Source organism: Gossypium hirsutum, chromosome D12, assembly GCF_007990345.1.
Source record: "Gossypium hirsutum isolate 1008001.06 chromosome D12, Gossypium_hirsutum_v2.1, whole genome shotgun sequence".
Classification (NCBI taxonomy): Eukaryota; Viridiplantae; Streptophyta; class Magnoliopsida; order Malvales; family Malvaceae; genus Gossypium; species Gossypium hirsutum.
In genome coordinates, this window is record NC_053448.1 from 40,585,611 (window position 1) to 40,612,559 (window position 26,949).

At 31.2% G+C, this 26,949-nt stretch overlaps 3 protein-coding genes across 4 annotated transcripts; all 3 read left to right on the forward strand.

The window, feature by feature from the left end:
• The first annotated feature begins 12,690 nt into the window (after positions 1–12,690).
• On the forward strand, positions 12,691–16,072 carry LOC107942955 (BTB/POZ domain-containing protein POB1). 2 transcript variants are annotated; one of them, XM_041106707.1, is made up of 7 exons: positions 12,721–12,762; positions 12,854–13,156; positions 13,578–13,703; positions 14,011–14,132; positions 14,238–14,301; positions 14,729–15,008; positions 15,095–16,072. In XM_041106707.1, exons 2-7 carry the CDS (start codon positions 12,904–12,906, stop codon positions 15,906–15,908), a joined length of 1,659 nt encoding a protein of 552 aa, XP_040962641.1. In that variant the 5' UTR covers positions 12,721–12,762; positions 12,854–12,903; the 3' UTR covers positions 15,909–16,072. The 2 variants fall into 2 exon arrangements, with proteins under 2 accessions (XP_016732181.2, XP_040962641.1); XM_016876692.2 differs by having other exon boundaries at positions 12,691–13,156.
• Positions 16,073–19,138: 3,066 nt separating this feature from the next.
• Positions 19,139–19,880, forward strand: LOC121224120 (eukaryotic translation initiation factor 1A). The gene has a single exon (XM_041106708.1). It carries the CDS (start codon positions 19,246–19,248, stop codon positions 19,681–19,683), a length of 438 nt encoding a protein of 145 aa, XP_040962642.1. The 5' UTR covers positions 19,139–19,245; the 3' UTR covers positions 19,684–19,880.
• A 3,840-nt stretch (positions 19,881–23,720) lies between these two features.
• LOC107948196 (uncharacterized) lies at positions 23,721–25,089 on the forward strand. Its single transcript, XM_016882666.2, has one exon. The coding sequence runs from the start codon at positions 24,072–24,074 to the stop codon at positions 24,969–24,971; it is 900 nt and encodes a 299-aa protein (XP_016738155.2). The 5' UTR covers positions 23,721–24,071; the 3' UTR covers positions 24,972–25,089.
• Positions 25,090–26,949: the final 1,860 nt, after the last annotated feature.

Consider the following 26,949-nt stretch of genomic DNA (forward strand, 5'->3'; position numbering starts at 1 on the left):
GGGACAAGTTTGGGCTCCAATATTTAAAAATGACCCAACCTAACTTGTTTTCAATTTTCTAAGATGCTTTTATAAATATTGTGTAAGAGTTTGTTGATTTTGCCTTCTAAATATATGTTCAGTTGCAACTGAACTTGCAAATTAACAATGTCAAAACATAAGATGGATACAAAAGTATGGATACGTGATTTAAAAACTTCCTACCTTTATGAGATCTTGTTTAGAGAGTAATCCACTATAAATCTACCTATACAGGACGTGATTTAAATTCAACTCACTCACTAAATTTTGACCTCACTTTATAAATAAACTAAATCACTCTATTTACTAAAACTTTCCCATTGAAAGCTTACTTACAAAATGAACAATGAGAACAATTTGTTTACAATAATTTGCACTAAAAATGAGTTCCTCACACAAGATAAATGCTTTCAAGCTCGTACTTAAAAAATTATAACAAGCCTTATTTTAAATAGACATATATTAACTTGCAAAACTACAATCAATGTGGGTCTCTATCCCCTTGATTTAGCTTGATAAAATTTTCAATATGGAACAGAATCAACAAAGATCTTCTCGAGATAATCTTCATAAATCATATCTCTTCAAATAAGGAAACTTTGATCACATTGAAAGTCTTCATAAAATCCTTGCTTGACATAATTTTATTCACAATTTAACTCAATAAAGTGTTACTAAAACCCCTTTAAATATGTACATTGAATAGGTCCAAAGTTTTCGATCAAAAGATGCAAACCAAATATGGCGGGGTACATTATGTTCTTGATGTAAATTAAGTTGTAACTGGAGTTGCATCTGAACAATGTAATTGACACTAACATTGTGCAATGCATATCATATTGAAATTAAATATACAATAACCTGAATAGTATTGAATTAGTCGTTCACAAATATAAAAGAACTTTAACAAAATTTGAAACACATATTTCATACCGTATCAAACTTAAAAAATTATATTTAATATCAATACCATTCATAAACTCGATTAGACTTGATCTATGCACATATTTTTTAGAACGGCCCAAAGATAGACAAGGTTCCTTTTCAATAGTTTTTTTGACATTCTTGTCATGTACAATTTATTTGATTTTTTTCGAAAGAACAATTTATTTTATTATTGGAATATTATTATTATCTTTAGTATTCAACCTCAATATATTGCTTGAAATATATGGTGTGATAAAAGGAAAAATAAAATGTACTTTTCGATATTTGATAGTTACATTTAGGGACGAGTAAAAAAATTAAAAATATAAAAAATCGATTTGAACCTAGATGTTTGGACAATTTATGGAATATATTCATTTAATTTTTGATTAATTTTATTTTTTAAATGTAGAAATAAATATTTTATATTTAAAATAGTGAAAATAACTTAAAAAAATTATTATAATTTTTTTAAAAAATACTATGTAAAAATTATTGATCATTTACTTAAGAAATTGTTTTTTTAGAAATATTTATTAAAAAACTTTGAAACTTTATCAAATATTATCCAAAGCACATAAAACAAAACTCATTTTGTTAAAATAAATCCAAAAATTAAAAAATAATATAGAAAATTAAAAATTGGACCAAATTATAATAGATAATTCGAAAACTCTGAAAAACCCAATTGAACCAAATCAATCTCACTATTAGGCACATGAAGTTTTGACTAAATTCAAAGATAAATTGGTTGAACCTTTAAACGAGAGACAAAGTTCTCTCAATCTTTTATCATTTATAAAACTCGAATTTGATACCTTATTTAAAATATATCTTTTTTTAGTAAAATAGCTAGATTTTTATTATTAAATAAGGGAACAAGTTTCTAAACAATAAGACAAAAACAGAAAAGTACATCAAAAATTGAAATGTTCCCCAATCCTAATTAAAAGAAACCCAACCAAAATAAATGAACTCAAAACTCCTTTAGAAAGATCAAAAAACAATAAAAATAGGAGCTCATCTGTATCGCCATCCTCCCTTAAGATTGAGCAAATTTTAGGGACCATCTTCAAGCAACCAGGGAAATCACTGTCTAATATGGCAGATCTGTCCACCATCGGTCTCTCTACACTACATTAGCAACAAACAGAGGCACTTCTTTTAACAGATAAGTCGTTTCTCCTCTCCTTATTCCTTCTGTGGCTAAGAGATGTGCTACTTCGTTCCCCTATCTCAGTGCATGTCTGAAAATACATCTTCGATAATTCTCACTAAGTGATCTCGAATCCATAATATATGTATTAATTTCAGATCTGTCTTCCCTATCTGCATGAAGCATTTTCACCATTGTAAGCGCATTACCTTCAATCTCCACATTCTAAAAAACCCAAATCAAGTTCCATCTGAACCTCCTAGATGCATGCAAAAGCCTTCGTAGCAAAAGCCAAAGGTATGTGATTATTTATTATCATACTGGATCCCAACACCAAACTATTCGAGTTTCTAACCACAAGCCTCACACATGACCTCTTTGTATGGTTTTGAAAATCAACATCATAATTAATCTTCATAAAAGGAATCTCCAATAGCTTCCATTGTTCAGTCTCCACCCTTTTAACAGGTAATTTATGGTTGATTATATCTAGTTCTCGAATATATGAAATGATTAAATGGGTTGTGTTCTAAACTGTCCGTCTGTTCCTTTTATGAACTACTTTATTCCTTGTTATCCATATTGCCCAAATTGCATAAGCCACAATCCTACAGTGGTCATTTGAATGATTCGAAAAAATATATGCCAACCACTCCTAATATTCTGAGTTTAAGACTTCATAAGGCCATTGAATATTTAACTCATGCCATATTTCCTTTACAGTGGAGCAATCTCGAAAATTGTTAAATGTAGGAATACAATTATGGAAAACTCGCCAATTTGTGATCTTCACCTTAACTGGAAGATCGAGTTGCCATAAATTTTTTATAGAAATGTGTAAAAATATTTTGGTTGTTAGGAGGCATATGTGTGTTAATACCTTGTAAAAGAATTTTCTATTCACTTCACACTATATACTCGCCTGAAGCTTCACCTCGCCATATAAGTTTATCATCATGTAGAACTCAAGCAAGGGGGATGTATAGGATTCTTTCTGCTTCACCATCACTAAAGGTGCTTGACCACTATCGTGCATGCGCGTTAAAACAAATAATTTTATGAAAACTATTTTTGAAAAATAGTTTTAACTGCAAACGTACAGTGTCAGTTGTAATATTTATAGTTCCGATGGAACACAGAGTATTCCAAGGGGTCGAACTCAAGGGAGGAGGCGATTGAGAAATTCCTAGCTAAGAGCATACAAATAAGAAGTCTAAAAAACTAATCGCTAAAAGCTATATTAGGGAAAATCGTAAAATGAAGAGTGATTAAAATAATTATCTATTAACTACCTAAAGAACTAAATCGTAAAGGATGCAAAGTTATGAAATTCACAAATAACTAAAAAACAGTGGTTGGTTGACTTTGATGTGGTTCACTAATCATTCAATTAAGATTCTAAATTGCTTAAACTCCTAAAGTGGTTCCATTTTACCTTTTGGTGTCAACTTTACCAAGTTAGACAAATTAGTCCAGTTTATCCCTCGATCTCGCTAGCTAACTTGGGACTAAAGAATTGGTGCTCAACAAGATTACCTCTCAGTCTCACTTGCTTGAATATTCCCTTAGGCTCGTCAATCCTAAGTTTTTACGTTCATTCAATTTGGTCTAATTTGTTGCAATTTAGTCCCTTAACCAAAAATTAACTTGTCCGCATCTCCATCAACCAACCCTTTTAGAAGTTTAGTTACTCATGTTAAAATCTAAACTAATAAAGATAAAAATAACAACCACGGAAGCCATTGAAGAAAAGCTTAAGAAAAATAATAAACTTGAGATTTTTAATAAGGAAAACTTAAAAGAAAAGCAAAGATAAACATCTAACGGTAAAATAAGAAGCAAAGAACATGAAAGGTAAAGGCTTTAACAATTAAAACTAAAGGAAACTTAAAATACATTAAACAAAGATGAAAATGTCAATACAAGTAAAAAAATAGACTAAAAGTGTAATTTAACCCTAGCTACAGTAATAACTAACTTAACTAACACTAAGAACACCAAGAACAACATCAAATTATAGGAAAAATAAACACTACACTAAGGAAGAAGATGATAAGAAGAAGCCCTAGAAAATGGGAAAGAAAACCTAAGAGAAAACTAAAGGAAAACTAAGCAAAAAGACTAAACTAGTGTAGCCTCTTCTCTTCTCAGCCAATTATAGCTGATTTAGTAACATATTCTAACCCTTTTTGTTGACCAAAATGTCCTGGAACGGGCCTCCTTTGATTGGTGCTTCGATTGGACAAATATTACCCCTAGCATCATTTTTTGTCCCCTCACGACAGTGATATTGTGATACATAGGGTTGGATATCGCGATATCATCGTCAGTCTTGAAATAACATATTTCCTTATCACATGGATATCACGATACCCAAGGAGGATATCACCATACCATTGTAGCTTGCCATAATCTTGAGATTGATGGGGGTATCACAATTCCACTGCTTCAATGTCGTAATACCCCTTCTTTGGTAATGTTTTGTACGAATTCGAGCCTCCAACAAGTACCTACAACACTAAATCGAATATTAGGGCCCCTAATGACACAATTGGCCAATTTGGATCTCAAAAATGAGAAAAATAAGGTATTTACACTTATTCAAATGAAAGCCTAAAAACTATGGAAATTTCTTGCCATTACTCTAAAACAAGCTACTTAAGTATAACGAGAAAGCCTAATTTGACATATCAAATTATGGCAGATCAATACTATTAATCAAATTCTCTTTACAAAGTCTTGTGTTTGGATCAATTAGATCCGTGACCATATGTATGTTTGAGTTGCTAACATTACTCTGGATCATATAATCTGTGGAACCTAGAATCCAAGCATCAGCCCAAATTGAGATTTTGGTCCTTGTTCCAACTCGCCAGTACATACATGTTTGGAGGAGCCCTCTTACGGCCCAAATGCTTTTCCAGGTTTGTGTCGGGTGAGTTCCTTACCTGACATTTAAAAATTTTGATTCCAAATAATATTTAGCTTTCAACGTGCATGCCAATAAATAATTTGGATAATAAATCAGCCGCCACCCCTGTTTGGCAAGTAGTGCCAAATTAATTTTTTTAAACATCAAAAACCATACCACTATTCTCTTTAAGGCATTGTCGAAACCATTTTTTTGAAAAATAAAAGTTTTAGGTTGTCGACTTAAAAAAATAAAAATTGGGAGTCGCCACCAATCTTTTATTAGGTGTGATTGAATCACCTAAAAAATAGCTTTGGTCTACGAGTTTAGAAAACGGGTTCGGGAGTCAGTTACGTACGAGGAAGGATTAGCACCCTCGTAACGCCCAAAAATTGGTACCTAGTTAATTAATTAATGTCTTAATGTCGAAAATTTGAAAAATATAATCCTTAAAAACTTAAAATGTTACGTATTAAGACCCTTCTCATTTCAGAGAAGAAAAATGCCACACCCAATGCGTTAGGGCACAACATTCTAATTTCCTCCAAAATGAATTAGGTCAGAATACTCGTATAATAAAAAAAATTAAAAGAATATTCATTTATCCAAGATTTAAGGAATCGCAGCCCAATACGTTAGGGCACAATTCCTTTAAAATCCCAAACTCGGAATATTCCCTTTATTATTTTTTAGAAAAAATTTCATTTCGAGAAATCAATGCGTCACATCCAATACGTTAGGACACAACGTGTTGAATTCCCAATAATGAATTCTTATTTTTTTGATTAAAGAGAAATTGCTCGATTGTTAGATTTAACGAAGAAAATCGGAACCCAATACGTTAGGGCTCAATTTCCTTGAAAATCCTAAATACAAGCATTTATCTTAATTTTGGAAAGTTTGAAATCAAGTAAAAAAGTGATGTGATGTTACATTAAATATACAAGGCAATAATAAATATTACAATAGCATAGAAATAATATGAATAAATGAATAAATAAATAATTATGACATACAAAATATCAAATAAATGGGCAAGATAATAATAAACGATATGCAAACATAAATTGATAAGCAAATAATTAAAATAAATAACAAAAAGTGCATACAAGTATACATAAAAGTATATATAGGTTTGAAATAAATAATACCAAAAATAATTAAATAAATAAAACAAGTATATATATTTATACAAGTATGCGAAAAATAATAATTTCAAAATAAAACATAATACATGCTCTTTTTTTAAAAAACATATATATACAAAATAATAATAATTACATATGAAAATTATAAGATAAGATAAAAACAATTGCATTATCCAAAAAAATATTGATTTTTAAAGAAAATATGAAAAAGGGACTAAATTGAATTGCAAGTAAAAATATAGGGTAAATCTGCAAATAAATAAAATCTAGAGGATTAAATTGAAGCGAGAATTACATAGAGGGGCTGGAAGGGCAATTTTCCCTTCTCCTCTAAAACGGCGCCGTTCAAAAGGATTAAATTAGAATTTAAAATAAATAAAAGGGTATATTAAAAAAATAAAAAAACTTAATTACAAAAACATTAAAAGGTGGAGGGGCTAAATAAAATTCGTAGTGGTATCACCTTCTCCCCTTTTTTAAAATCATAAATAAGTAAAAAAATAATCGAAAGAAAAAAAATAGTAAGCCGCCTTTAAAAAACTGCCAATCGTTCTCTTTTTTATTCCTCCTCCCTCTTTTTCCTCTCCCCTTAAAATGAAGGGAGAGGCCTCTATTTATAGTAGAGCCTCCCCAAATCCAACGGTACAGATCAATTACATCAACGACTGAGATTAAAGGGTATCTACAAATTAAATCTCTAAGATTACAAAATCATATCTTCTAAGATTACATATCATATCTAAGATTGCATATATCATATCTAAGATTGCATATCATATCTAAGATTACATATCCTCGAAGATTATGTTTCCATATGTGAGCCCGGGCTAAAATTGGGTATTACAGGCATAATCTAATCCACCCACACCAATGAATTCCACACTTTTCATGATGTTTTTGCCACCAAAACTTGCTAATAATACGTTCTATATCCAAACAAAGAGAATTAGGCAACAAAAAACATGACATCGAGTAAAAACTTCCTTGCCTCCTTAGGAGAGGTCTTTAATACACCAACTATTTATTTGACTGCTCACACGATCTTTTAGCAACTACAATGCCATTCCTTTTTTTTGGTCCACTATATTTAGGTGCCCAAGATATTTTTCCAGATCCTGAGAGAATCAAACATTAAGGATTTAGGAGACTAGTTGTCGTGTCTGATCTATTACATTAAAGATATAATAAAACAATGATTTATCAAAATTAATACATTCGCCAGAACAAACTTCATATTCCCTAAAGGTATTCTTCAAAATATTAGCCCCCCTTTTCGTAGCTTCACCAAACATGATAAAACCATCTACAAATAATAAAAGAGAAATCGATGGTCCTCTACAACATACCTTGGCTCCAAGCAATAAACTTGCCCATCTTGCTAACCTCATAAGGGATGATAGTCATTCACTAGAAATAAAAAATAGACAAAGACTTAAAGGATCTCCCTAACATAAGCCTTTAGTAGCTTTATTAACCTCTCCCGCTTCACCGTTATGGACTATAGACTACGATACAGTACTGATGCAGTACATAATAAAGTCCAGCCATGAGCTAGCAAAACCTATTTTTAGCACCATACTCCGTAAAAAAAGACCACTCAACCCTGTCATAAGCTTTACTCATATCAAGTTTTAGCACGAAAAAAACCTTTCCGTTGATACCTTCTTTGCTCAAAAACATGTAATACTTCATATGCAAGTAGGACATTATCAGTGATTAATCTTCCAGGTACAGAGGCACTTTGTGCTTCGTCAATACATGTATCTAATACTTTTTGAAAACAATTAGTCACGTTCTTTGAAATAATCTTATAGAACATCATACAAAGGCTGATAGGATGGAAGTTCATTAAATTATTAGGATGAGCAACCTTCAGTATAAGGGCAATATGAGTAACATTAAGAGTCTCTAAAGAAGTACCTCGACTACGAATGCCAAGACAAAAAGAATCAATATCCTGACCTACAATGTGCTAGTATTTTTGAAAGAATAACGTTGGTAAACCATCAGCACCCACAGCTTTTGTTGGCTCCATTTCCTTCAAAGCTAAAAAAATCTCCTCTCTTTTATATTCGATAGAAAGATTTTGGTACATACTATTTGAAACACACTGATCTACTCTAGAAAGTATATGCTTGAGATCACCAACCCCTTGTGTAGAAAAGAGATTAAAAAATTAATCATTAGTAGTGGCCTCCATTTCTTGATTATCCGAAGCAATCTGTCTATCTTTTTGCAATCCTCTAATATAATTTGTGTAGCGTTGTTTAGAGGCAAATTTATGAAAGAAAGTCGCATTTTGGTCCCTTATTTTTAGCCAATTTGCTCTTGCCCTTTGCTCATAATAAAGTTATTCCTTTTCAATCACCATATTCAGGTGCATTTTAACATCAATAAGCTATAAGAGGGTCTCATCGTTCCTATCAAGGTTATCCAGGTGATCAAGTCGCCTAACAAGATTCCACAATCCAATCCCACAAACCAATCCCACAAACCAAGGTCATCGTTTTGCTTCTTTAATTGCTCTACCCAATCCCACAAACCAACACTTAAACAAGCAAGCTGATTTATAACATGACTAGAACTGTTTTTCCATAGGCGTCGAACTTCTGATTCACGCGAATCCTTCAAAGTCCACCATGTTTCAAGGTGAAACCTTCTCTTCCTATATCTTTGTTCTTTTTGGTTCGCGATTACAAGCAAATGACAGTAATCAAAGAAAGAATGCGGTAAGTGACGAAGAGAAAATAGGATAAAACATCACCATGCTAAATTTGCCATTCCTCAATCGAGTCTTTCTCTAATATTATTCTTAGAAAAATTTACCTTTTCCCGCATAAACCATGGGCCCAAATAACCCATATCCTCTAATTGACTTTCAACTGAGGCAGCTCAAAATTCCTCCATATGCCTTCCATCCCGAGGCAACCCCCTTTCTTCTAAAAAAATACAAAATTTCATTAAAATCACCACATACCATCCATGGAAAATTTTGGTCCCATCTCAACGATCGTAAAAGGTCCTAAGATTCTGCTCTAGAATGAGCATCAGGGGCACCATAAAGCCCTATCATCTGCCACCTTCGACTATCTACATCTTCCTGAATCTCAACATCAATGTGGTTTTTAGAGAAACTTCTCAGTGTGACTAAACTCCTTGTATTCTATCCAAGACTAAGTCCTCTACGTGTGCCTTTAGTCGACACATCGATACCATTTTAGAACCCACAACGTTTTCGAACTTTTTCCATCTAGTTTGAATTGAGTTTTGTCTCCATGAGGAAGACAATTTGAGAATGATAAATTTTCAGCATATGTTGAAGTCTTCTGATAGCTCGTGGACTCCCCCAACTACAGACATTCCAACATAATATTTTCATTATGTCCAGTCAGCTTGCCTAACGACAATCGTCGATATCCTTTGGTAATGAGTTTGACCATGCTCATCAGTAGTCTCCAAAAGATTTGTATAGCCAAAAACGCTGGAAACTAGTTCAACAGATCTTAGCCTTTTCTTCCCATAAATGCCCTCAATTGGGCTGTCATCCAAGTCATGCTCCATAACATCCTTACTCGACCCACTAGAGAATCTCTCTTCTTTCCTTCCCGATAGATTCAAATTTCCTTCCAAATTAAATCCCAAGATAGAATTTATCTTCTGTCATGATTTTTGCATTTAACCATCCCATAAATTTCTCCTTATATCTTGCTTTCCTAATTTAGCTCCCAAAAGTTCTGCACTATCATCTTCACAAAGACAAACACTAAACATGGTGGTGGTCCTTCTCAGAGGTGCCTTCAACAATAAATCCCATCTTAATTCCATCTCCTTCATGCCATGATTTAATCTGATAGAGCAGAAATTAGGCCCATGCCCAAGGCATTCACACAAAAAACAGAAAAGTGTTAGCTTCTCCTATCGAAGTTTTGCAAAAACAAAATTTGAAAGAGAAATCATAATTTTCTTTTATCGTTTTAGTGGTATTCGAACATCTAATTGAACACGAATTCTCGGGAAATTCTTAAATTTGCGACTAATCTGTTTGGCATAATACTCCAAAAACGATCCAATGAAATTTCCAAATTGTTTTGCAACCGTCTCAAAAAAATAGTCCCAGTAGGAGATCATGAATTTGAACCTAAAAAGAAGAGAAAATCAAAGGTACTTGCATCAGATCTTTATCATCATTTAGTTGATGAAACGCCAAAAGATTATTATTAAACATCCATGGGGCACCCATAATCACTCCAGCAATATTTAGTTCATGATAAAATTTAAATAAGTATCATCCCCTCCCCCCTAATTTGAAATCAAAACACCTCCAAGAAGGTGCTAGAGATTTGTCATCGTATTTCGTATCGCTAGAAAATGAACTAACACTTGCCGTAAGAAAATATCCAACTAAACAAAACTCATACTCTGATTTTTGAGATTCAATCCCACTATGAAACTGCCATACCTCCTCTTCCCCGTCTTCAGTACTCAATCCTGCCATTTCCTTCTATACAGAAGAAAAAAGATTCAAAAAAAAGTAAAAGATACTAGGAAGAAAGCAAGAAAAACACAAAAAAAAAAAAAAAACGTGCCACCCAGAGCAGAAAAAATAGAGAGCAGACATTAATGATATGTACAATTTCATAAACTTAAAATCTAACGTTGAATATCTTAAATTAAATAAAATATGTTTTCACATCTCCATCACTTGTTTCCTTGGTTGAAAATTTATGCTACAATTTGTCTACGTGTAGCTGAAATGTATTTGACTGTTAAGTATTGATATTAATTTTAGGTGAAAACAACATTTAATTCTTAAAATTGGTAACTTTTTTCAATTTCATTTTTATATTTTTTTTTGTTCGTATTAGTCTCAAAATTTGACAGCTTTTTTTAATTTAATCCTTAAATTTGGATTTTGTTAAATTATGATGATACGATACTTTGAAATTGTACCACATTATTTCCTAAAAAATTAAAAAAATTTATAAAATCTAAAAAAGTACAAATAAATTAAAAGAAATTTCAAATGATGACATGATACAATTATAAAGTGTCGCGTAACCATACCTTAACATAATCTAATTTAAAAGATCAAATGGAGAAAAGCTATCAAATTCTAAAGTTAATATATATATAAAGTTTAGAGACTAAAATGAAAAATATGTGTTAAATTTAGGGACTAATGTTATTTTATCCCATAATTTTATGCAAATATATATATAGTAAAGACTTAGCAATAACCAATTAGGAGGGCGGCTTCTTTTTTGAATTCGCAACTTGGTCACTTTTTATTATTGTTAAATTAGCAACTTGGGTGGATTTGGTTGAACCTACAATTGGGGGGGCCAAACACCGAATTTTATAAAATAATAATAAAACGTGCTACTTCATTGGGAATGGTCAAAATTCTTCCTTTCAGGCCAAGATTTAATTGCAATTTTAGTCCTTTTATTATGACGAAATTTGAGATTTAATCTATTACTTTAATTTAACATAATTTGGTTCTAAGTTCAATTTGATAATATAGTTACTTGCTGTCGTTAAAGTGATGATATGAATTTATTATTATCTAATCATACAATCAGGGTTACGTGAAAATTCAATCAATTATGTTTAACCAATAATAATGTCACTCAAATGTTTATGTTTTTTTTCTTTTTTTGAATTCATATCATCACTTTAACACCAACTAGACATTGGTCCCCTACCCTAAAAAGAAAAGGTATAGGGACTAAAGCCATAATTATACCATTTTGAATCCATAGATTACGAGCCAAAGCTGATAATTGTAGGAATATTTCATAATTATAGGGATTTACTTTTATAATCATTTGAAAACTTTTTTGTTGGGATTATTACAGTATTGGGTCACGTTAATCATTCATATTGGATAAATGGATTAAATTGATAAATAAAATAAAATATTTTTAAGATAATAAAAAAACAATCCTTAATGAGAACCTTCTTTATTTCTTCATTTTAGCATAAATGTATTTTTAATTTTTTTTTATTACGTGCCAACCAAGACTACCCATTTACAGAAAAAAACAAAATAAATAAATAAAAATTAGCTGATGAGGTTTAAATAATAATCAAATGGTTCAAAGCTCACCAGGACTGACCCCATTAATTCCCTTATTTGGCTATTTCAAATCTAATCTAAATAATTATCGCTAAAAACCAAAAACTTTAAAAATTATAAAATCGGTTCAACTATCGTTTTTGTCTCGATTTTCGTTTTTTATTGGGTTTGAACTATCTACTCAGAGACCAATTCAACTCTATATTCAGACCTATATATCAACTGATTCTCAATTTAACGAGTCCGACTAGATGATTTAATCCAGTTCAAATAATACTCAGTTGAAGATCAGGTTGATAGAAGAACAATATAGACAACGTTCTTGGATTCAAATTCTAGGGACCAATTTAAAATTTTGGAAATAGTATAGGGACTTCATGGAAATTACCCCCTTTTTCTCTCGAAAAATGATACTACAAAAAGGCCTGTAAAGTTTATTCGTTTTATATGTACTGAAAAATTCTTGGGTAAAAAAAATTATCAGTTGCAGCAACTTAATCCATCTCCTACCTTCATTTAGGTAACGCCAGTTTTTTCAATTTCTAGGGTTTTCCTTTTTGTTTAGCTACTCTTTTCAATTATTTCATATTATCAGTTTTTTTTTTTAAAAGGGGAAGGGAAAAAAATTAAGGGAGGGTTTTAGGTTCGGGGGGATTTTGGGATGAAAGACCAATTGAATTCGGATCTGTTTGACCCGAGAAATGAAATGGACTCGGATTACTCCCGTGGTTCCGCCGGTTCTGGTGGTGATTTCGGTTTCGCTTTCAACGATAGTAATTTCTCCGACCGGCTTCTTCGGATCGAGATTATGGGAGGGCCATCCGATTGTCTTCCTGATGGAGAAGGTTGTACCAGTATCGCCGATTGGGCTCGACACCGTAAACGGCGCCGAGAGGATATGAAGAAGGAAAATGGTTTGTTAATTCCCCCCTCGTTTGCTTCTGTTTGGTTAGCTGCGAAAATGAAACAAGATTTTAAAGAATTAGTAATAAATCAATTGAAGCTTACTTTGTATTTAAGCCTTCTTTGTGAACCCTAAGTTGAAAAAGAGAATGAAAATGAAAATTAAGGCTATACTAATTTTGGGAAATTGAAGGAAATTTTGTTCAATTATACTCGAAGTTTTGTAAATAAAAAAGGATTGTGCCTAAGATAGCTTTCAAAGAATTGAGATTTAATCATCTTAACATATAATCTTTTGTCTCACTTGTTTTAAACCAGATTTACAGTGGTCCATGCATATTGATATATTAATTGTTAATCTTTATGAATAAAATATGTTTTTATAATGTTGGTTTGCTTTTTAACTTATTTTTTCTTTCATGTCTTTTGTAGTTTTGGATCTTAGTTTATGCCCTGAGGAGCAGGTTTTAAATGACGGCCAACCAGATATGGACGATGCTGCAGGCTGCGAAAATCAAGATGAGGAGGCGGTGGCGATGGTTGAAGAAACACAATCAGGTTTCTGCTTTTATTCATTTTTATGTGCAAAACTTGGGAAATTTTTACTTGAACATGGCTACTGATGATCTTGCTGATACTCGTGTTTTTTACTGAATTGGAATTAAGCAAAACAAGAAAAACTTTTAGAATCTTATGGACATGCAGGTTTTATGTAACTAAACGCATAAGGCGAAGTAATTTTCTCTATATCAAATTAGTATAATTAACAAGGGAATTTAGTTGTTCACTTTGAATTCTTATTCTTGCCATTACTGTTTGCATAGTTGCCTAGTTAGCCTTTTGATCTTGGTTGGAATTTTTGTAGGTGATGAGGAAGCTAATAGCAATGAATCGAGCTGGAATATGGCTTGTTCCACAGTTCTGAGAGTTAAAACATTGCATATTAGCTCTCCCATTTTAGCCGCAAAAAGCCCGTTCTTCTACAAAGTAAGATATTGTTTTTTATCGAAATAGATTTTTAAAAAAGTGAAAAGATATATCATGTTTATAGAATTGATAATACTTATTTTTTTACTTATTCACATATTGTAGCTTTTCTCAAATGGGATGAGAGAGTCAGAGCAACGACATGTTACCTTAAGAATCAATGCCTCTGGTATGCATAAACTTCGTTTTATTGTTATTGTTTACGTTAGTTACTCGAAATGGTAAAAGTACCATGGAGACCCTTGTACTAAGAGTCGAATTGCATTTACCCCTCTACCAAAAAATGGCCAAATTAGTCCTTATATGTTAGAGTAAACTAGTCCTTCTGTTAAAAATTTAATCCAATTCTACTGTTAAAAATGGTCCTGGTACGCTACCAGTTTTTTACAGTAAAAATGGATTAAATTTTTAACAGAAAGGACCAGTTTGCTCACTGATCCAACGCACAAGGATTAATATGCCCATTTTTTGAGTAACGGAGGTAAAATGCAATCTAACTTCTAGTCTAGCGGCCTCTATGGTACTTTGACCTACTCAAAACATGTGTTAGCAGGTGAATTTGAAATGATAAATTTTACGTTACTTTGATGTTACAGAGGAAGCTGCTCTCATGGAACTTTTGAATTTTATGTATAGCAACACCTTATCCGTAACCACAGCTCCTGCCTTGCTCGATGTGTTGATGGCTGCTGATAAATTCGAGGTCGCTTCTTGCATGAGATATTGCAGCCGGCTATTGCGCAATTTGCCTATGACACCAGAGTCAGCTCTGCTTTATTTGGATCTTCCATCAAGTGTATTAATGGGTGAAGCTGTCCAGCCATTGACTGATGCTGCTAAACAGTATCTTGCTTCCCGTTACAAGGATATGACCAAGTAAGCTCCTGTTCCTCTTCATGCTTCGTGTTATGTTTGTTTGGCATGAGTCTTGTTATATTTGCTTTTGTGGCACATTTTATCAGGTTCCAAGAAGAGGTAATGGCTTTGCCGCTAGCTGGGATTGAGGCAATATTGTCCAGTGATGATCTCCAAATTGCATCCGAAGATGCTGTGTATGACTTCGTTTTGAAGTGGGCCAGGACTCAGTACCCAAAACTCGAAGACCGAAGGGAAGTTCTCGGTTCACGCCTTGCACGCTTTATCCGTTTCCCTTATATGACCTGCAGGAAACTTAAGAAGGTGTTAACATGTAATGATTTTGATCATGAAGTTTCATCAAAGCTTGTCCTCGAGGCCCTCTTTTTCAAAGCTGAAGCCCCACATAGACAACGAAGCTTGGCAGCAGAAGAATCAGCCACCTTGAACCGTCGTTTCATCGAGCGAGCTTACAAATACCGACCCGTTAAAGTAGTGGAATTCGAACTTCCCCGTCAACAATGCGTCGTATACCTAGACCTCAAGAGAGAAGAATGTGCAAACTTGTTCCCATCGGGACGTGTCTATTCTCAAGCATTCCACCTCGGCGGACAAGGCTTCTTCCTATCGGCTCATTGCAACATGGACCAACAAAGCTCGTTCCATTGCTTTGGGTTATTTCTAGGAATGCAGGAAAAGGGTTCGGTTAGTTTTGCGGTGGATTACGAATTTGCAGCAAGGTCGAAACCAACAGAGGAAATCGTCAGCAAATACAAAGGCAACTACACATTCACCGGGGGCAAAGCTGTTGGGTATCGGAATTTATTCGCCATACCATGGACATCGTTCATGGCTGAAGACAGTCTTTATTTCATAAATGGTATTCTTCATCTTAGAGCTGAGTTAACCATTAGGCACTAATCAACTCTTTTGATGTAAGCTTTGGTCAATTTACATTTTAGCTGCACTAACTCCGTCATTTTCATCTGTTCTTTCAGTTTGACCCCTGCAAAATTCAAATATGTACCAAGTAGGACAATGGGTTAGATCTGGGTTTATTTTTAATATCATCAATTTGCTTGAAATTAGTGATATTTCCACATTACACCTGGAACTCGGGCTGAGTTGAGTTGCCGATCCAGTTTAAAAGAATAATTATTATAAATATAATTTATGTCCAGTTGAGTTGCACAAAATTGAAAAAATCCTTGTTCAAAGATCTCAGTTTTGGACGACCTAGTTCACACCTAATTCTTCTTCTTCTTCTTCTTCTTCTTCTTCTTCTTCTTCTTCCTTTTTTTTTTAAATTTAATTAATATTAGTGTCTATATTGTTTAAGTTTGGATCTGACTCATTTGTAAATGTTTCATTCATTTTCATTCATTTGGATCTGACACATTTTTTAAAAAATGTGACTTTAGCCTTTCATTTAATTTTTCTATCTTTTTTTAGTTTTTTATTTTGCATTACTTCAAAATTGATTGATATGGTATAAACGGGAATTGTCACGTGGATGACATATTAGCATTTAATTAATTTTTAAAAATTCTAAAATTATTAAAATTATTTTTATAATTTTTATGCTTTTTTTAATATTTTTAAAATTTAAAAAATTAATTAAATATTGACATACCATCTATGTGGCAATCCACATCAGTAAAGTTTAAAAAATTAATTTTTTCATACATTTGGGGTGATTTGACAAAAAATTAAGGGCTAAAATAAGTTAAAAAATTAAATGGAATGAAATGATTTTTTTTAAGTTAAAAGGCCAAATAAATCAATATGACTATTTTTATTAAAAACTTAAACAAAAAGTTTTTAATATTTTTATATTTATATTAGACTATTATTTTTATATTGTACATATTATATTAAAATAAAGTTTTAGCTCAGTAATAAAATTAATGTTCTAATAATATAAATAGCACATGTTCATATTTCACCAATTGAAAATTTATATTAACTTTTAAAAAAAATAAAAATATTAAAATACCCTCGAATAATATAGTTTATTTTAATTATGTAAGGGCATTTTTATAATTTTCTTAATCAAATTGGTATACGATTGACTCATGACACCAACTTAATTAAAGACTTAAATAATAGTATAGAAGTATAGATATATAATATTATACTAATATATATAATAGGTCGGGCTAAGTCAGATTTAAATCTTAAATATTACAACCCAAGCCTTATTCCATATTTTAAAATGAGCTTAATTTCCTTTTACCTAATGTTATTTTTTAACCTAGGTAGTGTTTGGAAAACCACCTATTAATAATTAGGTGTAATTGCTTGTAATTACGCAATGGTGTTGGGTAATCATTGTAATTAGTGGGTCTCATTGAATTGGGTGTAATTATACTCTTCATTTCTTAGGAGAGAGTGAGAATTAGAATAATTACGCAAGTAATTACACGTAAATTTATTTTTTAAAATTATTTTTATACAAGTTATAAAAATTATATTATAAGCAAGAACACGTATAAGTGTTTGAAATGGTTATGACAAAAAAAATTATATTATTTAAATTCTAAAAAATTTCTAAAGTTATGATAAAAAAGTTTAGTATAAATAATAATTTACATATTATAAAAATATTATAATATATTTATTTATAAAAACTTACGGTGAAAAAGTATGGACATAACTTATTTATGTGTTCATGCTATATATTATAAAAGTAATATATTTATTCATAAAAAACATTATAGTTTATTTTATCATAACTTATTTATAAAAAATAAAATTTTAAAGTTATGAAAAAATTATATTATTTTTAAGAAGTGTAATGAAAGTTATTAGAAAATTTATAAATTCTTTTATAAAGGTTATATATTATAAAATTTATATTATTTTTTACTTTATTTACCTATTATAAAAAGGTATATAACTTAACATAAGTTTTTCTTTAAATAAGTTTGTATAAATTTTTATAGTTAAAGCTATAGACAGAGGTGAAGCCAAAAATTCTTTTTAATAGGGCAAAATTAAATTGTAATTTTTAATAACTTATATCTTTATAATTTTTAAATGATTAAATTAAATTTTTAGCATTTTTAAGAGGGGACAAAATGTATTTTTACCTTTACTAATTTAAAATTTTAAAATTTCTAAAGGGCCTAAATGAATAGCTTTTCATTTTATGGGGGTCGGGGCCCCTACCAGCCCCCTAGATACGCCATTGGCTATAGACACTTTGAACTGTAAACATAATATTATAAGGATGATACAATTGATGTAAATACAAAAGACTTTATTACACCATATCATGGGGTATGATATCATTTGAGAGAATGATGCTAGACACAAGTACCATAGACAGCTTGCAAATTCTTTAATTTGAGACATTCAGGGCTTCGAAATGTGGTTGAGAAGACATTTGTTGTTCTAAGAAAATAATTTTCATATTAACATCACCTCAGTATAACATAAAAAAAAATGGATCGTACTATCATGTTGCATATTTCAAAACTTGAATTGTAGGTAGAATTGAGATGATCCATATTTTGAAAAGCACAAGGAAGAAAGAGATATTGATAATCTTAATTAAGCGGATTCAAGTTTAGGTGATGATAAATTCGGTCAATGACCAACATATAAAAATAAGAAGTATATGTTAAATATTAAAGATAGAATAACTCAACAAATATGTAAGACAGTAAGAGAACAATTAGATAAAATTACATATGATGTTTATTTTTCTTATTATTTTTATTTGTAATCGCAAATCAACTACTTTTTAAAACTAACATAATACATACGAAAATTTGATTTTTATTTTTGTTACTTGTTTAAAAATTATTTGTATCATATGAATACTTTTTTATAGTAATTAATATTTTTAAAAATATAAATATTTAACTTTTTAATTATAATTTGTATTACCAAACATAATATAAGAAATTATGATGTAATTGTACTCTGTTAGCCAAAAAATCGAAAAAAACTAATGATATTATTAACTTGATTAACAAGCAACTACTATTATTTACTTGTATGGCAAGTAAAAAAATCATGTATTTTATTTTTTAAAATATAATTTTCATTTATTCTTATTAGAATAATGATATTAAATTATTCATGTAATTTGTTTTTTAAAATTAAATATTATTATCTCTTATTATAAATACTTAGTTAATTCGTCCAATCTTTGCGGGATTTCAATTTTCATTATCAAGAATAAGATCTTCAATTCAAAAACTATTTTTTTCCGATCACCGGAGATAACCACAGGAGAGAAGAAAAAAAGATGCCAAAGAACAAAGGAAAAGGAGGAAAGAATCGGAAGAGAGGAAAGAACGAAGCCGATGATGAGAAACGAGAACTGATCTTCAAAGAAGACGGCCAAGAATACGCTCAAGTGATCCGAATGTTAGGCAACGGCCGATGCGAAGCCATGTGTATCGACGGAACGAAACGGCTCTGCCACATCCGTGGCAAGATGCACAAGAAGGTATGGATAGCCGCCGGCGACATCATCCTCGTCGGCCTTAGGGATTATCAAGATGACAAAGCTGACGTCATCATGAAATACATGCCTGATGAAGCTAGGCTTCTCAAGGCTTATGGAGAACTCCCGGAGACTACGAGATTGAACGAAGGTGTCGCCGGCGGAATTGATGAGGACGATGATGGCGCCGGCGATGATTATATTGAATTTGAAGATGAAGATATAGATAAGATCTGAAACTTATTTTAAAATATGCCAATGCATTTGATATTATTATTTGATTTTTTGGATCTAAATTTATTCTATAACACGACCACAATGCTTTTTTTTCCTTTAAAATATTAGGGTTTATTTACATTGTTATAAAATTATTTTCATGATATTTGTTATATTTGATAAATTATGCATGTCGAGTTTTATATAAATTAAAAATATTTAATTATTTGCTTAATGTAAAAGATACTTATGAGTCGTCAAATATTAATGATGATAATATCCTTGATGCATATGAGAAAAATATTGTATTGATTTGGAACTTTACGTACATGAAAAGTATAGTTATATTTACATTGAAATTCAATAGTTGAATTATTAAAAAAATTAATCTTACAAAAATATTTCTTCATTAGTTAACGTGTTGGTATTGTTCTCGGATCAAGTTAGGGTTTTGTCTTCCAACTTTGTTGAGAGTCCAAGCTAAAGGGAGGATTCACAAAAACGGAGTGCCTTCTTAGATTGAATCATGCGTGGCACATGACCGCCTACCGAGGAAATGTGAGTGTTGTGCACTTGGTAGGGTTTGAAACCTTGTCCCCTTGGTAGATGGTTGTACACCACTCAAGATCCGATCCAACAAGACGTTATCACTTCGTGACTCTTGTGTAGCTCTTCATAGAGTTGGAAGGTAAACCTTGACTTGAGACAACACCAAACATATTGAAAGGTTCGCTAACTTTGAATAAACGCGCTTTAAAAACTCCCCTAAAAAAAGTCAAAAACCCCACAACATCATCATCATAATAAGAAGTCATGGTGTGAAGGCTGAGATTTTGAAGTTCTTGATGTCTTGATGCTTTTTTGTTTCACCTAAATTCAATATTAGTGATTATATCGTAATTTTCGATCGTTAAAGACCAAATTGTAATTTCTTAAAGTTTGGTGATCAACATATAATTTAAATCATATATATGTCACTAAATTTCTGGTTTACCCTTTTATATATTGAGTACTTACCAATGAGGGTAAACTATACTATTAGCCACTAATTACGGGTAAGTTTTTATTTTGGTCACTTAATTAAAAAAAGTTACAATTTAGTCACTGAACTATTCGAAAGTTTTCATTCAAGTCATTGAACTATTCAAAAGTTTTTAAAAGTCATTAGGTTGTTAAGTCTTTTTTTAAAAGAAAGTTTCGCTAGTGAACTCTAAGCTATAATTCGACGATTGCCATGGTGAATTAGTACCCATCAACGAGTAGCAGAATATACCTTAGATCCAAGTTGATCTGACGGTCAATGTCGGAGATTGGAGGAAAAAAGTTGTTTGAATTTTTGTTTGCAGTTCATGACATCTAAAGTTGTTTCATGAAAAAAAAATGAACTGTAGAAGAGAAGAGGAATGAGAGTTTTCAATTGATGCAGATAGTACGAATAGAGAAAGCAATATAGCATCGATTTTAATAGCCCAGTGACTTAAATAAAAACTTTTGAATAGTTCAATGATCAAATTGTAACTTTTTTTAATCAAGTGACTAAAACGGAAACGTATATCCATTATTTAGTGACTAATGGTGTAATTTACCCTACCAATCATTAATAACTTGCACTCCGTTATTTGCCTTTTTGTACCAACAAAAGAAGAGATGATCAAAGCATCCAATCGGACTCATTTTTTAAAACTTCACCAAAAACCTAATTCATAAATAATTTATTCTAATATGGTTTAATATATCATTTGCTATTTGAGTTTGATACTTTTTTTCTAATGTGGTACATGTTTTATTTTTTCATCCAATTGAGTACCTATATTTGACAAAAATGATATATTTCGGCATCCAAAAACAATGTTATTAATTTTTTAGCTTTTAATTCAAGTTCTAGGGTTAACTTGATGTTAATAGTAGAAAGTATTTTTGTCAATTTGAAGATTAATGTTCATAGAGTATGGATAATTACAAAATAATTTCAAAGTCGAGTAAGGTTGAACTCCTGAATAGAGGATAGACTCTCTTAATGTTTTTTTTTTCTTAGTGTAAGATTTGAACTTGAGACCTTACTTAAAAGAATATTAAACTTCTTATCACGAAACTGAACCAATTATTGCTTAAGAAAATTTAAATATCTCATTGAGTCTTTAGTCGACATTATTGTTATTACAACAATTAGGAATATATAAATTTGTACATGTTTAAGTGCATATTATCTTCCGATTTGAAGATTTGATAAAGTTTATGAGAAATAATAAAAATCGTATAAAAAGCAATATATGTTTATAATGAAGGGTAGTTGCTTAATTTAGAAAAAGAAAACATACATATTTTTTTTGTTTTTAAATTAATTTTATTTGATGTGACCTAAATCATAAGTTATTTAATAGAAAAGGTTGGTTGTGTTAGTTAAAAAAAATAAAATGTTAGTTGAGTTGGTCTCATTAATCACGGTCTCAATTCAGTTAAACAATTACAGAAAATTTTCTTTTTAATAATAAAAAAACAATATTTTAAGAGTATTTTAACTTTATCATTTGAACTAAACATTGCTTTAGTTTTAATATCAACTTTTATAAACGCTTTTGTTATATAATTCTAATTTTCACTCGTCGTGATGTACCATAATCTAGTATAATATACAATAGGGTAAACTACACCTAATGTCACTAAACTATTAGTGACATTTTGGTTACTTAACTTTAAAAAGTTACAAAATGTTATTAAACTATTCGAAGGGATTCGTTTAAGTCATCAGGCTATTAGACTGGTGGTTGTATTGCCTCTATTCACACTGCCTATACCAATCAAAAGCTTTTCTTCCCCTTCTCTTTTGTAGTTTAGTTTTTTCATGAAACAACTTTAAACGTTATGAATATGTGAACTAAAATCCAAATAGCTTTCTTCTTCAATCTCTGACATTGGATGTCAAATCGGTTTGGATCTAAGGTATGTTCTTATACTCGTTGATTGGTATTGATCTACCATACCGATCGTTAAATCGTCGCTTGGAATTCACTAGCTAGACTTAAGAAAAAACTTAACAGCTTGGTGAAAAATAATGAAATTTGAATAGTTAAGTAACCAAAATATAAATTTTCTAATAATTTAGTGATTCCGGGTGCAATTTACCCAATAAAATAAATAAAACCGAAGTGCACTGCCGGTGCACCGCTTTAATAACGCGTGTGAATTGACCAAGTAAATGGTACTTGCCACTTGTCACTGTTTCATTTGCAACGCTTAATCTTAATCCTCATGTCTTGCAAAACTATTAAGGATTAAAAAACATTTAATCCTTAAACTTTACAACTATTCTCAACTTAATCCCTAAACTTTTTTGTACAGAATTTGACAACTTTTTTCCAATTTTGGTCGATATAATGACGTAACACTATAATATTAGCAAAATTATAATAAAAACATGACATGGCACATTCATATTGGATGTCGATGATTTTTGGGGTAAATGAGACGAAAATCATAGTTCAAGTACCAAAGTATAAAAATTAGTATAGTTCAACTCCAAATAATGAAATAGCCCGAAAATAAAAAGGAATAAAGTAACAGTTAGTCCTGAACTTGGTATCTTTTCCCACTTTGGTCCCTAAAAATTATTATTTTTTAGTCCATATTAGTCTTAAATCTTTAACAGCTTTTTCCAATTGGATTCTTAAACTTAGATTCCGTTAAGGTATGATGATGTGGCACAAACACTTGAATTTTGTTTTAAATCTAAAAAATTTAAATAATTATATTATTTTAGTATTTTTTATTTTATATAAAATTTTAAAACTTGTAGCTGATGACATAATACAATATTAGAGTGTGGCACTTGCATCATCACACCTTAATGAAATCCTAGTTCAATAAATTGGAAAAAAAATATTGATAAGTTCCAAGACAAATGTGGATCAAAATAAAGTTCAAGAACCAAAATGAAAAAATTAACAAATTCAAGGACTAAATTTTAGTTTATCCCAAATAAAATAAAATAAAGCCATGGTATCGGTAACTAAAAGGTGAGGAAGACGAACTTCCAAAGTCTATTTGCCTAAAAATAACCAAAAGCTAAATTTGGAATGAAGTGTGTGTGTGTGTGTGTGTGTGTGTTTAGTACATATTTCCATCTCCCTCGTTGCCACCACTATCTTTCACATCCAACTTTTCTCTCTTATCTTCAAAATTTCCCCTTTTAATCACAAAGAACACACCAAAAAATCACTATTTCAATCGAAACTGAAGAAACCCTTTTTCATTTTCATGCAAACAAATCCATATACAACGCCATAGCTGATAGCTCCACTTTGTTTTTGCCCCATTTTTGATATTTTTTTCACTCTCCTTTGATGGTTTCCTTTTTCGGGGATTCATTTGCATCGTGTCAAAAACCTTGATGGGGTAAAGTAAAAATCTTGATGGGGTCTGATACAAGCTGGTTCATCATCATCATCATCGTCATCATTGTTAATATTTCTTCGTCGATCGTTGGTGGCTCAGCCGATAGCTATGATCCACAAGCTTTAAAAGCTCTGTTTCGTCACTACGCGAATCTCACATTGGCAAATCATCATACAGGTGCTGAGCATAAAGTTAATCTCCCTTCTAATTTCACCGGCATGGAAGTTTCCGTTAAGAGGTTACGTAGTGGGAGTTTATGGACTAGAGGAACCGATTCCATATATGTTAAGATCCCACCTAATGTTAAAACATTGCCATACGTGAAAAGATTAGCTATAGTTTATGATAATTTAGGGAATTGGTCCTCCATGTACTACAATGTTCCTGGTTATTCATTAGTTTCTCCGGTTATCGGTTTCGATGTTTACGATTACTCCGATTTAACCATGATAATGGATGGGAATTTGACGTTGAGTGTTGAAGGCGAACTGATTTCGATTCATTTCCCTTATTTAAAGGCTGGGGATAAAAACACCACACTGCTTAAGTGCGTAGGATTTGAACCGGACGGGTCAGTTGAATTCAAGAATTGGACCAACGATAATGTTTGCAAGGTCAAAAAAGCCGGGCATTTTTGCGTTGTGGCGGAGATGCCGGCGGTGACGGAGGAAAAGGAAGGAAGGGCTTGGAAATGGTGGGTGATAGGGTTTGGGATTGGAATTGTGGGGATAATTGTGTTGGTTTCAATGGGGATGGTGGTGATGTTAAAGTGGAGGAAAATCGAGATCACAAAAATGGAGAAGGAATCTGATACATCGGTGGCATTGGATACATTTTGGGTTAGGGGTGATCATAAAATGCCTTGTGCATCAATGATTAGAACACAACCAACACTTGAGCATGATTTTGTTCCTTAGACCCAACATTACTCGATTTACCGTTTATGAGTCGTGATTATTTTTATTAACAATGTTGTTTTCGAAGTTTGAAATTAAGTTCTTTTGAAAATATAATGTACCTTATCATTGCACTCAATACATATTGGTCCAACGAATTTACTTTTTGTTTTTAGGGTTCTTCAAAAAGGAAAAGAAAATTTTATTTGCAGTTTTCGAATTGTGATTATGCAAAATTTCTTGATATTAAATCTCATTGTTTCTTGAAATGCTTTGATTTAATTGATTGAATTTTCTCTTGTTATTTATTCGAATGTATTTAATGAATAAAATTGAGGAAATTAAAAGTAAGTAAAAATCGATCGACCGATATTAGTTCGATTTGATTAGGTAAATTAATAGACTAAAGTATAAAACTGATAACCGACCAATTGCTATTCCATTAGTATTTAAACCCTACCTCAAATTTTGCTATTACTCTCTATACTTTATGTAAATTAGAGATTTAATCCAAATATTTTAATTTTGTCAATTTTAGTCTTTATACCTCTTTAATTGATCAATAGACCCAAACAATATTAGGTAAAATTTTCTATTAGTTTTGTACTATACATAAAGTTGTATAGATTTAAGTTCATGTTCTCCAATTGGATCATTCTTATCATCCACACTTTTCGCATTTCAAAATTTCAGCCTCGATATAAACAACAATCATTAAATCCAATACCTGATTATTCCATAAGTAATATGCGAAAATAACAAGTTGACATAAGATTACACAAGCGATGATATATTTGCCATATCAGATCTTGAAAATAACATAACTCAATGAGTTTAAAGACTAGAATAAGATCAAGACTAAAATTTTAAAATTTGAATAGTACGGAAATTATAAAAAAAAACAAATTAAAGGATAAGGACTACATTTACAATTTACGCGTAATACAGGGACTTAATAAAAATTTTAACCTTCTATAATCACAACAAATCTGGCCAACCCCACCCAAGGCCATGTTTTGGTAGGACGGCTAGTTTGGCCATTTTGGCTTGTAACTTTTGAATGTATTAATTAATTATAATCAGTATAATGTTTTTGGCTCTAAATTTTTATTATCTTAATGCTAATCGATGGGGGAAAAGACAAAAAATAATTAAAATATTTTGACTTAATTTTTCGCCATGAGCCTGCAAAAGCTGGCGGTTGGTGCAAGATTTTTTTTCCCTCAAGTTTTATTAATTATAATTTATGTTGCCGAATCGGCATGTACATTCATATCAATGTAGGAAGACGTAGATTTAAGTGTGTTGAAGTATATTTTTCTCCAATTTATGGGTTGGGAAGGGGTGATGGGTAGTTCTAGGCATTATATCAAAAAGAGCAGATATGATCAGAAATTATAATAAGATTGTTCAAAATTACAATTTATGTTATCAATAAATAAATTATAAAAATATATTTTTTGACATAATGCTTAGACCTACTCAGAGCCCCTCCTCAACTCATAAATAGGAGGATTATGCACTTTAACGCACTCAAACTCACGTCCTCCTGCATTGACAACAATGCCCCATACCAATCGAGCTAATACTCGATCAACAATAATTAATTTATTAATTATTATATATTCATGGAATAAAAAGAAAAGGGTAGAAAGAACAATGATTGGTGTTATATATGACCAGTAAACTTAATCCACCATGCCTTTTATATTAAACACAAATTTTGTTGTATTGGAATGGTTCTCAACAACTTTTATTATTAATTTGGGCCTAAATTTTGTTGCTATTGTTTGAATATTATATAACTATTATTTTATTATTAATTTTGCTATATTTTAGATGTATTTTCTTGTTAAGTTGCATCTATGTTACGTTTATTTATGTGTAAAGATTTTTTAAAATTTATTTTCAATTTGTTGGGAACATTTATTTTAATGTTTTTAGTATTTTTGATGTATTATATTTTAAAATATATATAATTAATACTGGTCGGGCCCGG